This window comes from Falco cherrug, chromosome 7 (assembly GCF_023634085.1).
Source record: "Falco cherrug isolate bFalChe1 chromosome 7, bFalChe1.pri, whole genome shotgun sequence".
In the NCBI taxonomy this organism is placed as follows: domain Eukaryota; kingdom Metazoa; phylum Chordata; class Aves; order Falconiformes; family Falconidae; genus Falco; species Falco cherrug.
This window is the reverse complement of record NC_073703.1, coordinates 11660914-11672868: the sequence shown is the minus strand read 5'-3', so window position 1 is coordinate 11672868 and position 11955 is coordinate 11660914. Positions and strand designations below refer to the sequence as shown.

The window sequence follows — 11955 nt, the reverse complement described above, 5'->3', positions numbered from 1 at the left end:
ACTCCCAAATACTCCCATTCCCTTTTGGGTCTGGACGTGCCCTCGCTGAGCATCATCTTCTGTTTGTCTGTGGACCGGTGAGGGGTGGCGGGTGCCAGCGGGGGAAGGAGGACCAGGAGCCGCGCAGGTGTGGTGCTGGGTGAAGGCTGGTGGCCCGTCCGCTCTCTGTGGCAGGGACTTTGCTGTCGCTGCAGTCTCTTCTGCCAGCGAACTCGCCAATCCCCCTGGCAGCCTGCACTGGGGAGGATGAACAGCGCCCTCGTTTCTTTCTCTTCCTGCCTACCTTCCGCCTGCCCTCTGGGCACCCAGCTGGATGCTCCCGCTCCTCCCATTCCCCCGCTTTGCCTGGCCACGTTTCCTCTGCGAGTGGCAGCTTTATCTCTTAGCGGCAGAGGAAGCCGTGGCTTGGCATAAAACCTCCTCATCAGCTGCTGAAGTGGGGCCAGCCTGGCACCGGGTGGCAGAGTGGGATGTGCATGTTGTGAGGCAAGTGGGCTCCTGCACCCCTCACACCCAGGACAGCCGACCTGAGATCTCCCCAACTTTCTGCAGGTTAAATCTCGTCCTTGCAAGGGGGCTGCAAAGCATGGGAGTGGCTCAGCTTGCAGAGGAGGACCCAAAAGCCTCTCTGGATGGGTTCATGCTTCCTTAGCAGTTGTGCTTTGCTCCAGGCCAGGGGTGGACCCGTGCCCTGGGACACAGAGGGACACAGGGCGGGCTGCCACCTGGTGAGTAGTCATGAGAGTGCTCATGCCCATGCCAAGCGGTGCTGCCCTGGCACCTCCAGGTGACAGTGGCTTCCCCAGGTCCCGACACCGATCTCCCCAGAGGAGAGCCTTGCCTTGCTGTGGGACTGTGGTGGGTCCACAATGCAGGTGTGTGCCCCCTGAACGTGTCCCCACTCTGTGACCAGCCCCGTGGTGACATGCCAGGGCAGGCTGAAGGCCTCACACCAGTTTTGCAGGCAATGATGTGATTGATGTCAAGTGCCATGAGGAGGCTGTGATCTTGCACCAGTTCCAGTATAAGGAAGCCCTGGTCTTGCCCATGCACTGGTTTTGCAGGTAGTGTGATGTCCCCTGCACTGCTGAGGGATGAACCCACATGCTGGCTGGGCATTGTGGGGTGCCCAGCGTCCCCCACTGGCAGGGGCATGTGACATGGTGCACTCCATCACTGTCTTCTCCAGTCTGGTTGCAGTGCTGAGCCACGGGAATGGCATCGCTCTGATGTCTTTGGGGAAGCTGAGGCAGGGAATAAATATATGCCTGGGTGTTTTCCTTTGTGGTGCCTTCCCAGACACAGTCTCCATACAGATGCCTGAAGACAGAACCTACTTCTTATGGGGGTGGGGACCCCCCCTTCCCTGCCATGCTCCTCTTCCTTGCAGTGCCAGGCACTTGTGACCTCTTTAGATCCAGGTGTTCCACTTCAGTAATTTGCAAGCAGGTGGGGCTCAGGGAGAAGCCAGTCCTCCCACCTCGGTATTTATTCACCAGGCAAGTACCCCTGCTTCCCCTAGGGAGTCCTGGCAGGAGGAGCCCTAGCAAAACTACCTTGTGCCCTGGAAGCTGCCCACGGGATCAGGACTGATGCCCCGGTATGTGCAGCCCCTTGCACATCACTGCTGTCCCCAGGCCCTGTGCCGAGGCTGTGCGGCAATGGGTGAGGAGTTACCCAAGCGTGAGCCCTGCTTGTGCTCTGCTGGGATGGGCTCTTGCGAGCATTGGCCGTGGGCAGCCTGCTCCCCACTGAGGTGTATGGGTGCATGAACTGTGCTTGCAAATCCTCCCTGCAGCTGCTTTTCTTTTTTTCCTGTGCCGCCCCCCCCCCCCCCCCCTTTTTACCCCCAAATCCTGTTGCCCCTTCTGGACTAGGATGATTTGGAGCGCACAGCAGAGCCTGGAGGTGTTGGTTCAGCCTGTGCAGAGATCCCTCTGTCCCTTCTCCCTATGCAAAGCCCTGTGCCTGGCAGAAGTAGACCCTTGAAATATTTGGAGTCCTACACCTGTAACTCCTCCCTTCACCCATGATCCTGCCTGCAGCACCATCCCTTTATCACAGTGTCTCCGTGTGGAGGAGCAGAGATGAAACTATTGGGGGTGGGGTGGGGGGGTGGGGGGGAAGCATGCAGAAAAGCGCTGTAGAAAAGCAGAGCAAATTAAGCAGAGCTCTGATCTGCTTGGGTTTGTGCTTGCCAAAAATGCACCATGCATCTTAATTCGCTCTGCTGTTCAGCTCGCACTCACTGCTCTCCTGATGCCATTTCGGCGCTCTGAGCTCAGCCTTTTCAACACTTCAGTCTTCCTCTTTCAGGATTTTTTTTTTTTTTTTTTTGCATGTCTGATTGCAGAATCTGCTGCAGGAGGGAAGGGGGAAGCCAGGGGAAGGAGGACGGGAGCCGCGACCCTGGGTGCTCCTGCTTGCACTTCCTGGCAGTCTCCGTTGCATTTTGGTGGGGGGGGGAGTGGTGGGGGGTGCGTGTGTGTCTTTTCTAGAAAGTCCTTCCTGGGTGCTCTCCAGTCTCTTCTCCCACCCAGCCGTCTGATCTGCCTCTCGTTAGGATCGTCTAAAGAAAAAAAAAAAAATTAAATTGCTGTAATCCACACTGGCTTTCATTCTCTTCCACTTCAGTTTAATCTTTCTTTCCTCTCCACCCTTGTGTCCGGATTGCAGGCGGGGGGTGGGGGCTGTGAACCCACCCCACAACCAAGCGAAAGACAGCATCGTCCTCCTCCCAAAGACGAAAGAGCCTGAGAAAGCAGGAGCCGAGCCAGAGCCCCTCTGCTCTCCCTCCCCAGCACAAATTTAACCCCAGCTGCAACTTTTCCTCTGCTGGCGGGGCTGAGCTGGGGCTCCAGCAGCGCCGGGGTGGGTTTTTCCCCTCTCTCTCCCCCCTCCCCTAGGTTGATTTTAGCGGCGAGGGAGGGGGGTGGGGAATCCTTTTTATTGCAGAGCCCGGCTAGCTTTGCAAGCCTTCCTTCTTCTCCTCCCCTGCTTTTTGTGCCCGCCGCAGCAGGGCTGGCCAGGCCGGGGGAGGGAAGCGATGGGAAGGGGAGGTCGCCCCCTCCTCTCCCTCTGTGTGTTTTTTTTGCAGGTGTGTCAATTTTAATTCTGCCCAGTAGGTGGGACTTGGTGACTTTCGCACCGTTTTCGTTATTTATTTATTTCCTCGGCTGCCTCCCCAGCCTCCCGTTGCAATCCTCCGGAGCGGCTGGCGGGGAGCGGCGGGCGGCGGGCGCAGGGCGGCCGGGCCAGCATGCATCCCCGCCCGCTGCCGCTGCCCTAGCGGGAATTACAGCCTCTCCGAGCCAGCTGCCAGCATGATTTCATCTGCTGGAGGATTTTTGCATCTGATCGCTTGAGGTTTTGTTGTGTGTGGTTTTTTTTTTTTTTTTCTTTTCTCCCTCTGTCTTTGTTTCCTTCCCCCCTTTCCCCCCCTTCCCCTCCCTCCATCCCCCCTTTCCTCCTCCTCCTCTTTTTTAGAAGCAGCAATCGGAGATGGATGTCTCTCTTTGCCCTACCAAGTGCACTTTCTGGAGGGTATTTTTGCTCTGGAGCATTTGGGGAGACTATCTGCTTTCGGTGCTGGCTTGCCCTGCTAATTGTCTTTGCAGCAAGACAGACATCAATTGCAAGAAGCCGGATGATGGGAACCTCTTCCCTCTCTTGGAAGGGCAGGATTCAGGCAGCAGCAATGGCAACACGAGCATCAATATCACGGACATCTCAAGGAACATCACTTCCATGTAAGTGGGGTGCCCCCGGGGCGCCGTCCCCTCCCGGTGCGGGCTGGCCGGGCTGTGCAGGGCTCAGGTGCCCTCGGCACTGCCGCGCTGCCTGGCGGAGCTCAGCCCGGCTGCCCGTGCGGAGGACGCAGATCCGCCTTTCCCCCTTACCCCATCCCCCCTCACAAAAATTAAAAAGCCCAGCAACAGTTTGGCCGAGGCTTAAGAGGAGTAAAGTCAATGAGATCCGATTCCTTAGCAGGAGAGAGAGCAGCAGGCGAAGATGCTAAAGCTGCTGCTTCCTTTAACTGCTCTTGCAAGGGGAGGGGGGACGCCACAGCCACATACAACCACATATTTACCCAAATTGGGCAAGAAAAGCAAGTTCTGAGCCGCTTGTTCTTTTTCGAGACTTTGGATCCGGTTAGAATATCGTATTTTTTTTGCATCCCCACAACAGAAAATGCTGCCTGCCCTGCCCTGGCTGAGTGTATCTGGGCATCTGCGGTTTCGCCTTTTTAAGGGGAGGGAAAAAAAAAAATAAACAGGACAGTGAGATGTCCCTTAAGTAGTTTATTTAACTCGCATTGTTATAATTTTGTAACTCGCCGTGGTGCTGCGATAGGATTTGCATGTTTTCGTCTCGGGGTGGTGACGGTGGGGAGAAGCATCGGAGCAAGGAGATATTTTTAGTTGAGCACTTTGCGTTTGTTTGCATGCTTGTTTATCTGGAAAATCAACTTGAAGTTGCATTATCCTTGTTTGGAGAGGCAGTTAGCAAAGCCTATGTTAATCTCATCAACGTGGAGTCGAGAAAGGAATATATTTCCTTCTCCTGAATCCATCATGCTGTGTGTGTGTGTGGAAAAAAAAATAATCCTCATCGCTTCCAATCTCTGCTCTTTATTTTCCAGTACATTTTTGAGCGAGATGAACTCTGAGCCATTTCATTATTCTAATGCTAATTGAAATGTGAGCATTTAGGGAAATGTAGCCCCCAGAGCAAGTTGCCAGTGGGAGTTGAGCAGGGAAGAGGTGGAATCCTTTATTCTGGCAGTTAAATGCAGCAAGGTTTGAAATGAGTAATGGAGGGTTATTTATTTATTTATTTATTTTCCACCTCGATGGCACAGTTGCATAGAGGGAGAGGGCTTTGCTGGGTCTCTTCCTGAGGCTGTTTTATTTGGTCACAGTGCAGTTGCAGCAGAGCCATGGAGTAATTGCGGTGCCTTTTTCGCAGCTCTGCTTGTCACCTTTGCTGGGTAAAGATGACGGGAGCCGCTTTCCCCACTTGCTTACAGGTTTATGCGATGCCCAGGCAGGTTTTCAGCAGGTACCACTGACCCTGAACTCCCAGCTCTCCCTTCACCTTGCTAGCAAACCTCTGCAAACCCAGCCGGAATGGGGAAAGTAAACGGGGAAACTCATGCAGTGCTCCCTTCCCAATTGCCCTATATTTATCCTGCATCTCGGTACTGGAGTGTTTTCTGTGCAATGCCAGAGGGATATGGATGATGCTTGGGAAGTCAGAGAAACTCGTGTTTTTTCCCTGTGCTTGCTGTTTGTTGTGGTTTGGTTTTAACCCTTTGCGGGGTGGGGAGCAGCAGTAAAGGCTGCGAAGGATTTGGAAGCCCACCAGCGTGAGCGAGCGTGCGTTGTCAGATGCACATACATCTGAACTGCTGTGAGAGGTAGTATTATGTGAGCCCTTTGTGCCCAGAAAACGTCTTTACTGCTTTGAAATTGAAAAATGCTGATAAGCAGTCTGTAAAAAGGAGAGGGTAAAAAAACCCAGAAACGGACAACTCTAGAAACAGAGATGTTGGGTATTTTTTTGGAGAGGAGCTTTTCTTAACTTGGGGAAGGAGGAGAAGGTGCCAGTTCTGGCTGGAATTTGTATGCATCTCTGCTCCACACTGAGCAAAGCACGTTCCCTCACCCTCTGCATCGCTGCTGGCCCTGTGCCTCCCTCCTTGGGTTTGGGGGGCTGAGGCACAGGACTGGGGTGAACCCCAAAATGCTGGAAGGGGCTGAGGCTGAGCATGGGTGAAAACTTTCCCCAGGGCTTTGTGCTTACTGGGAAGGCAGCAGTGGTTCATAGGGGATACTTACGGGAGCAGAGGAATAGTTTGTGTGGTGGGGCCATTTCCTGGGAAAAGGAGCCACTGCTGGGAGCCAGGGTTGAACCCACATTCACGTTTTTGCATGGGAGGCGTCAGGTCCTGCACCCTTCCAGGCTGATTTCAGGCCCCTCCTTGCCAGCCCCTGCATCATGGGTGCTGGGGCGAGGGGCGCATCGAAGCCCAGCCTGGTCATCACTGAATCACCCTTGGAGTGCAGGTCTGATTCAGCTGGGCACCGAACGGTGCTTCCCTCTGCTCAACACGCTCACTGGGGGCCTGGTTTCATTAGGCAGCTTGCCTCGTTTGTGGGCAGTGAGTGGGCAAAAACACCTTCTCCCACTGGGCTTGGGGGTCAATAAGGGAGGCTTAGCTCTGTCCCTGTGGCTGGGGGGTGCGATGCTCCAGCCAGGTCCTCCCTGCAGGCCCTGGGGAAAGTGGTGGTCTCTGCTCCATCCTGCTGCTGGTGAAAAGGTAGATGGGATGTGGTGTGGTGAAGCCACCCTGGGGCGAAGCAGGGCCTTATTCGCGTCTGAAAGACAAGCTCAGTTTTGCAATCAGAGCTTGGGTGGTGCTGATGAAAGGCTGCCAGGGCCCATTTGGAGGCCTTGGAGGAAGGAAAGCAGTGTCAGCCAGATTGGAGGGCTTATCCACCTTACGCCCTTGAGCCAGGGCAGAGGCCCCCCTCCATTGCAGCCCAGCCAGGCCAGTCCCCCCAGCATTGGGGGCCAAGCCAGCAAGAGCTTTGCGTTATTTCACACCTCAGTGGCTGATGAGACCCCTGAGGCAAGGATGGCAGGAGGGGGACACCCAGCCTGTGGCACTGCCCGCAGAGGGAGGCAGGGCAGGCCAGCCCTGTGGGTGCCCATAGTGTGATACCCCATCATCAAGCCTCCCATTGTAGCTCTCAAATGAATAGCCTTCACTCCAATTGCTGCTGCTTCTGGTTTCCCACCCATCCTCCTTTTGGTGAGAGCAGAGCAGCTGCAGTCAGGATTGGGTGGCTTCTGCCCTGGCTGGGCTGGGGGGGGGATGTTGGCACACAACCTTCATACAAATCCAGGCAGTGCCAGGTTAATAGTGAAGCAGAGGAAGGGCAGGAGGTTCCTACCCTGACATGGAGGAGGCTGGGTTGGCTGATGTTCCTCTGCCCTTTCCCAGCCTGCCCAGAAACATATCCAATTTCAGATCGCATCCCTGGGGATGCAGCTCTGCACACAGACATCCCTGTGAGGCCTGCCAAGGGTTCTGTCTAGCGCTGGGGCCAGCTTGGACCCTGGCTGAGTTGGTTCCAGTTTGGAGTCATGTTGCTGGACTTCCCCCCCCCCGATTTGGGGAGAGGACCCACCATGGGGCTGGTTCATGGCACTGCTTTTCCTCAGGCAGCTGGGTAGCCTTAGCTGTGCCCCCAGCCAGGTGTGACCTGTAGAGATGCTCAAGCTTCCCCTAACCCAGCCTCACCCCTGTGGTGCAGGGCTCCATCCCTTGCAAGACCTCCCTAAAAAGACCAGATGCGCAGGGAGAACTTTGGTTCTGGGGGTCTGCAGTGCAAAACCCCTTCTGCCCTCATGTCCCGAGCAACCAGGGTGTTTTCCACTCTGGGTCTCCATCCATGGCACCGCAGGGGTCTGGCTGGCAGCCGGGCTCGCCTGTGCCGCCGCGTGTTGGGATGACGGCGGGCGCCGCGTGCCAGGGGCGGGCCGGGGAGTTACCCTTCTGGCAGCGTGGGCAGCGCCTGCGTGCGCTGGCATGGCGCGTGGGGAAGGACAGACGGAGGAGTTTGCCATCTGGGCCTCCCTACTTCTCAGCTGTTGCTATGGCACTGCAGAGATGCTGCCAGGCAGGCGGCGGTGGCCTTCGTTTGTCACCTCTGGGCTCCCTCGAGGTAGGGATGTGTCCCTGGTATATAAAGACTTGCTTTCTTACCCAGCCTCACCAGGAGAGGACGGGGGTTCTCGTGGTAAAATACCCTTGGTGGTTACATTTGCAGGATTTATCTGTGTAGGTAGTAGCTGCCTTCAAGGTGAGATGAACTCAGAGAAACCCAGGAGGAGGTGGGTCACTGGGGAGCACACATGCGGGATGTGGGATTTTGCAGTGTCACTTGTAGGTCAAGGGGAAGCATCTTGCCCCCTCCATGGACAAGAGGAGAAGCCCCGTCCTTTCCTACTGGGCTGTCCTACCAGCCCATGGCAGCATCCGCTCCATCCCCATCCCGTGGGCCTGGCTGGGGGCGGGAGAGCCACGTCAGAGCCAGGCACCGTGGGGGGTGAGCAGCAGGCAGCCCCCACTCACTGCAGTAGGAGCTGGGAGCACGTGGCATGGGGGAGAGCGTGGGGTGCTCAGAATGGTAGCACCCCTTCACTGCCGGTGCAGGGAGAGCTGAGGCACTGGTGATGCCCATGTATGCCTGCATCTGGGAAGGAGGGAAAGAAAGAAAAGGCGAGCATCTTCCTGGAAGGGCTGGGTGAAGCAGAACTTGCTTTGGTGACACAAACAGCCAGGAAGAGGGCTCCCGTGATGTTCAAGCTGGTGATTGCTCTGCTTCAGACAACAGGGCACAAACTTTTCCCCTCTCTGAATTAGCCACAGCGTGCCCAGTGTGCCTTGTGTACTACTGCTCTCCAGAGATGAAGGGCTCTGTGTTCCCAAAGCTTCTCATCCCATCGTTCCTCCCATCTCCTGGTCCCAGAGGCTTTGGCTGTTGCAGAGACCATTCAAAAGGTCCCCAATTCAATCCAGCATTGTTTTGCAAGGCTCTTGTTTACGCAAAGCAGCTGTCCCGAAGGTTGTTGGGATGGGGGAGGCTGGTGCAGCATGAGGCTGTGAGGACAGAAGAGGGTGCAGAGATATCTGGGACAAGAGGGTAGGCTGAGGTATGGTCTTGATGCTCTAGAGGTGCTTTAAGCCAGGAGCACTGGTCCTGACTGTGTTCCCATATTGCCCCACATGCATCAGGGGATCGGGTCCGTGGCGGGTGCTGCCTTGTGCACCAAAGTAGCTGAACTTGCACCAGGAGCACCCTGGGCTGGCTGCTGGCTCCTTGCCCTGCTCTTATGGCCTTTCTCCCTGCTGACCAGTCCTGCAGGGAGGCACTTTCCTGGAACAGGTGATGTCTGGGACCTTCAGTGCTTTTGCAGCCCTTCAGGCTATGCTCAGGGACAGAGCAGAAGGATCTGGGGTAGATGGACTATAGAAGGTGTTTTTTGGAGGTGCTGGCCATCAAGGCCAGGTCTCAGCTTGGCTTTCCCAGCAGTGACTGGGCTAACACTGGGCGGAAGACACAAAGCACCTAAGAGTTACAGCCCTACTCTGCCTGGGACACAAGATTCCTACTGGGTTGTCACCTGCCTTTTCATGCCAGGGTCTGCTGGTGTCTGCCCTCCTTGTGCCTGATCCCACTGGGATCTGCAGCCATGTCTGCATTGCCGGGCTCTGCTGATGGGCCACTCCAGCTATTTCTGTGGGGACAAAACAATTTTGGTGTCTGCCAGAAGTTCCCAGTTTTTTTCTGAGCTGAATGTAGGGTCTGAGCTGCTTCCCAGACCGGAGAAACTGCTGACCTGGATGGTTTGAGGGTGCATGTGACATCTTCCCAGCCCTCGTGTCCTGCAGGGTTTGGGGAGGTCTAAGTCAGCTCTGCCTGCTGGCTTGTCTCCTTGGGCTTGCAGAGGTGAGATGAGGATGCTTTGGGTCTAGGACAGGTGTTTCATGGAGGGAAGAAGTGGAGATGGAGGGTAAGAGATTGAGGAAGGACCTGCCTTGCTGCCTTGGAGGCTCAGAGATGGTTGCCTTGGGCTAGGGGCTTTTGTAGATCTTGGTTAAGGAAAGCTCTACCCCATCAACTCACCCCTGTGGGGGTGACACCTTCATGTGCTTTGTCATGAGGCTGCTCATGGTCTCCCAAAGGCCTGTGACCATCCATGCACCCAGCACTACTGGGCTCTTTCAGTGAACCCCCCAAACAGGCCATGGGGTGTCCCATGGGGTCACACCTGGTGAGCCCTGCAGGTAGGTTGTGCTCGGTGATGTTGCCCAGTGCCACCCTGGCCCGCTGGCTTGTCCTGCTCAATGCAGTGCCCATGCCAGGTGTTGCCCAAGAGTTTGTGCTTGGATTTGGTGCATCCCATTCAAGGGGGGCTGCGGTCAAGCGGGCAGTGAACCAACCCTGGAGCCTGCCAGGCTTCCAAAAGCGGGTGTTGATAACGCTTGTGACTCAGTGTATTATTTACTGGGTACTGTGCAATTTTCAGCTTTGGGTTTCCTGCAGCTGGGGGGGTCGGCAGGTGTCTGGGAGCAGCCTGCGGGCTCTGATCTCCCCTCGGCACCGAGGGGTGTGCAGCAAACCCACCGCGGGGTGAATTGCTTGTTCGGAGGCCGCAGTTTGTGTGCGGTGCTGGGTGTTGCAGGCATTTTGTGCCCCGCACGAAGGGATGAGGACCAGCAGCCCCACCCCACCCTGGCGAGGTGCTCCAGGTCCCTGTGGGGGCCACGCACACATCACCGGGACTACGGCTGCAGCGGGCTGTTCCTCCTCTTCGTCGCCCAGCGCTGCCAGGCTGCTGCGGGTAGAGGCTGGTTTTGCGGGAGCGCTTGCGAATGAGCAGCTCCATGCGTGTGCCACAGCCCCCGGCCGAGCCCCTGCCGTGTGCCCCGCTGGGGCGGCCCGGGCCCGGCTGCCCTCTCCACCGGTGTCCCGCCGGCGGGCGGCTGTGCCGCTAGAGGGCAAGCGGCAGCGTGAGAGCGCCGCGCCGCCGGGGATGGGGACCGGGACCGGGACCGAGCCGCCCGCCAGCCCCGGCCGGGGGCACCGGCGGCAGCGCGGGGTGCGGGGCCGGCCGGGGGCTTGAGGGGTCACGTCGCCGCTTGCGTTGCTGGCGTGCCGCTGGGTGCTGTGCCGGGGAAGAGCCTTTGCTTTGGGGTGCCCGTGCTGCTGGACCCCTCGGGGGCACCCACCTGCTCCCTAGCTCAGCATCCTGGGTGGGCACCCCGTCCTGTCGGGTGGTCCCCTGGGATCGGAGTGGGTTGCTAGGTCACGGGTTTCTCCTCTCTGCTGCTGCGGGGGGATGCGGTCTGTGCACCCCCACTTACCGATAGCTCTGGCACAGCGCTGTGAGTGAGACAGCCACAACCCGTCTGTGAACTGAGGTGATTTGCAGCTTTTTGGAAGGTGTTGATTCAGCCAGAGCTGGTGCTGTGGGAAGGTGTTTCTGGGCAAGAGGTGCCTGATGAGGGCCAGGGCAGTGTGCTGCCATCTGCACCCGGCTGCTGGCTGTGCATGATCTGCAAGGAAGCCTCTCTCAGCTCTGCCCATTTTACGGATGGGGAAACTGAGGCACGGAAAGTGGTGCAACTGGCCCGCAAGCAGCCCGGAGGGGCTGGAGACCCTTCAGCCCAGCATCAGCCAGGGTTTAAGGAGAGGCCAAGCGTGAAGGGGGACATGAACAAGGCTGTTATATTGGTCCTGTTTTATCTAGTAGCCATAAGAAATGTCCCCAGAGAAATCCCCGGGCAAAAGGGCACAAGCTAAGAACTGTCTCTGGAGGGCTCCAGGGTAGGTGCAATGCTTTTTGCTTCTTTGATTAACTCTGTGCTGCATGGGTTGGATGGAGGTTGGAGGGCTAAAGAGGCCATGTGTCCTTCCCCAAGAGGGAGAGGCTGAGAAGAGCCTAATGTGAGACAGGGCAAGGGCGAGCGATGGTAGGAAGCTGGTTGTGACCCTGTAGCATCCTCCATGCGTGGCTCCTGGGAGGTGTGTCATCCTCCCTGGCAGCCGGGCCAAAGATAGGCTGGTTATCTCCCTGCTGGCTATTGCCATGTGTTGCCAGCATGGTGAGAGGGCTGTGACACCCAGCGGTCCTGCAATGCAACAGCAAATGGGTCCCCAGCATCATGGCAGGGGTGACGTTTAGCTAGGTGTGTGTTGGGGCGTGGCTGCTGGACCTAGGTTAGAGCTGTGATACTGCTCAGGGCCTGGACTTCATTTGAAGGAAGGGAGATTAAACTCTCTCTGGACTCCCCTTGGAAGGCTGCACTGGACTCCGTGCCCAGCTAGCAGGGCTTCTCCGCTAGCCCTGCTGCATGTCCCCCTGTGCATCTCCATCCTC

The 11955-nt window shown here is 57.0% G+C and overlaps 1 protein-coding gene across 5 annotated transcripts in view; it reads left to right on the top strand.

Moving 5' to 3' along the window:
* Positions 1-2497: 2497 nt before the first annotated feature.
* Positions 2498-11955, top strand: part of NTRK3 (neurotrophic receptor tyrosine kinase 3) — a 232138-nt gene continuing 222680 nt past the window's right edge. For 2 of the 5 annotated variants that reach the window (XR_008733243.1, XM_005436616.3), the window contains exon 1: positions 2498-3749. Coding sequence is in view for 3 of the 5 variants with exons in the window: in XM_005436616.3 (XP_005436673.1) it covers positions 3502-3749 (248 nt within the window). In the remaining 2 variants the exon portion in view is untranslated. The remainder of the gene's footprint in view (positions 3750-11955) is intronic. The other 3 variants (XM_005436617.4, XR_008733244.1, XM_027801609.2) reach the window with 3 other exon arrangements.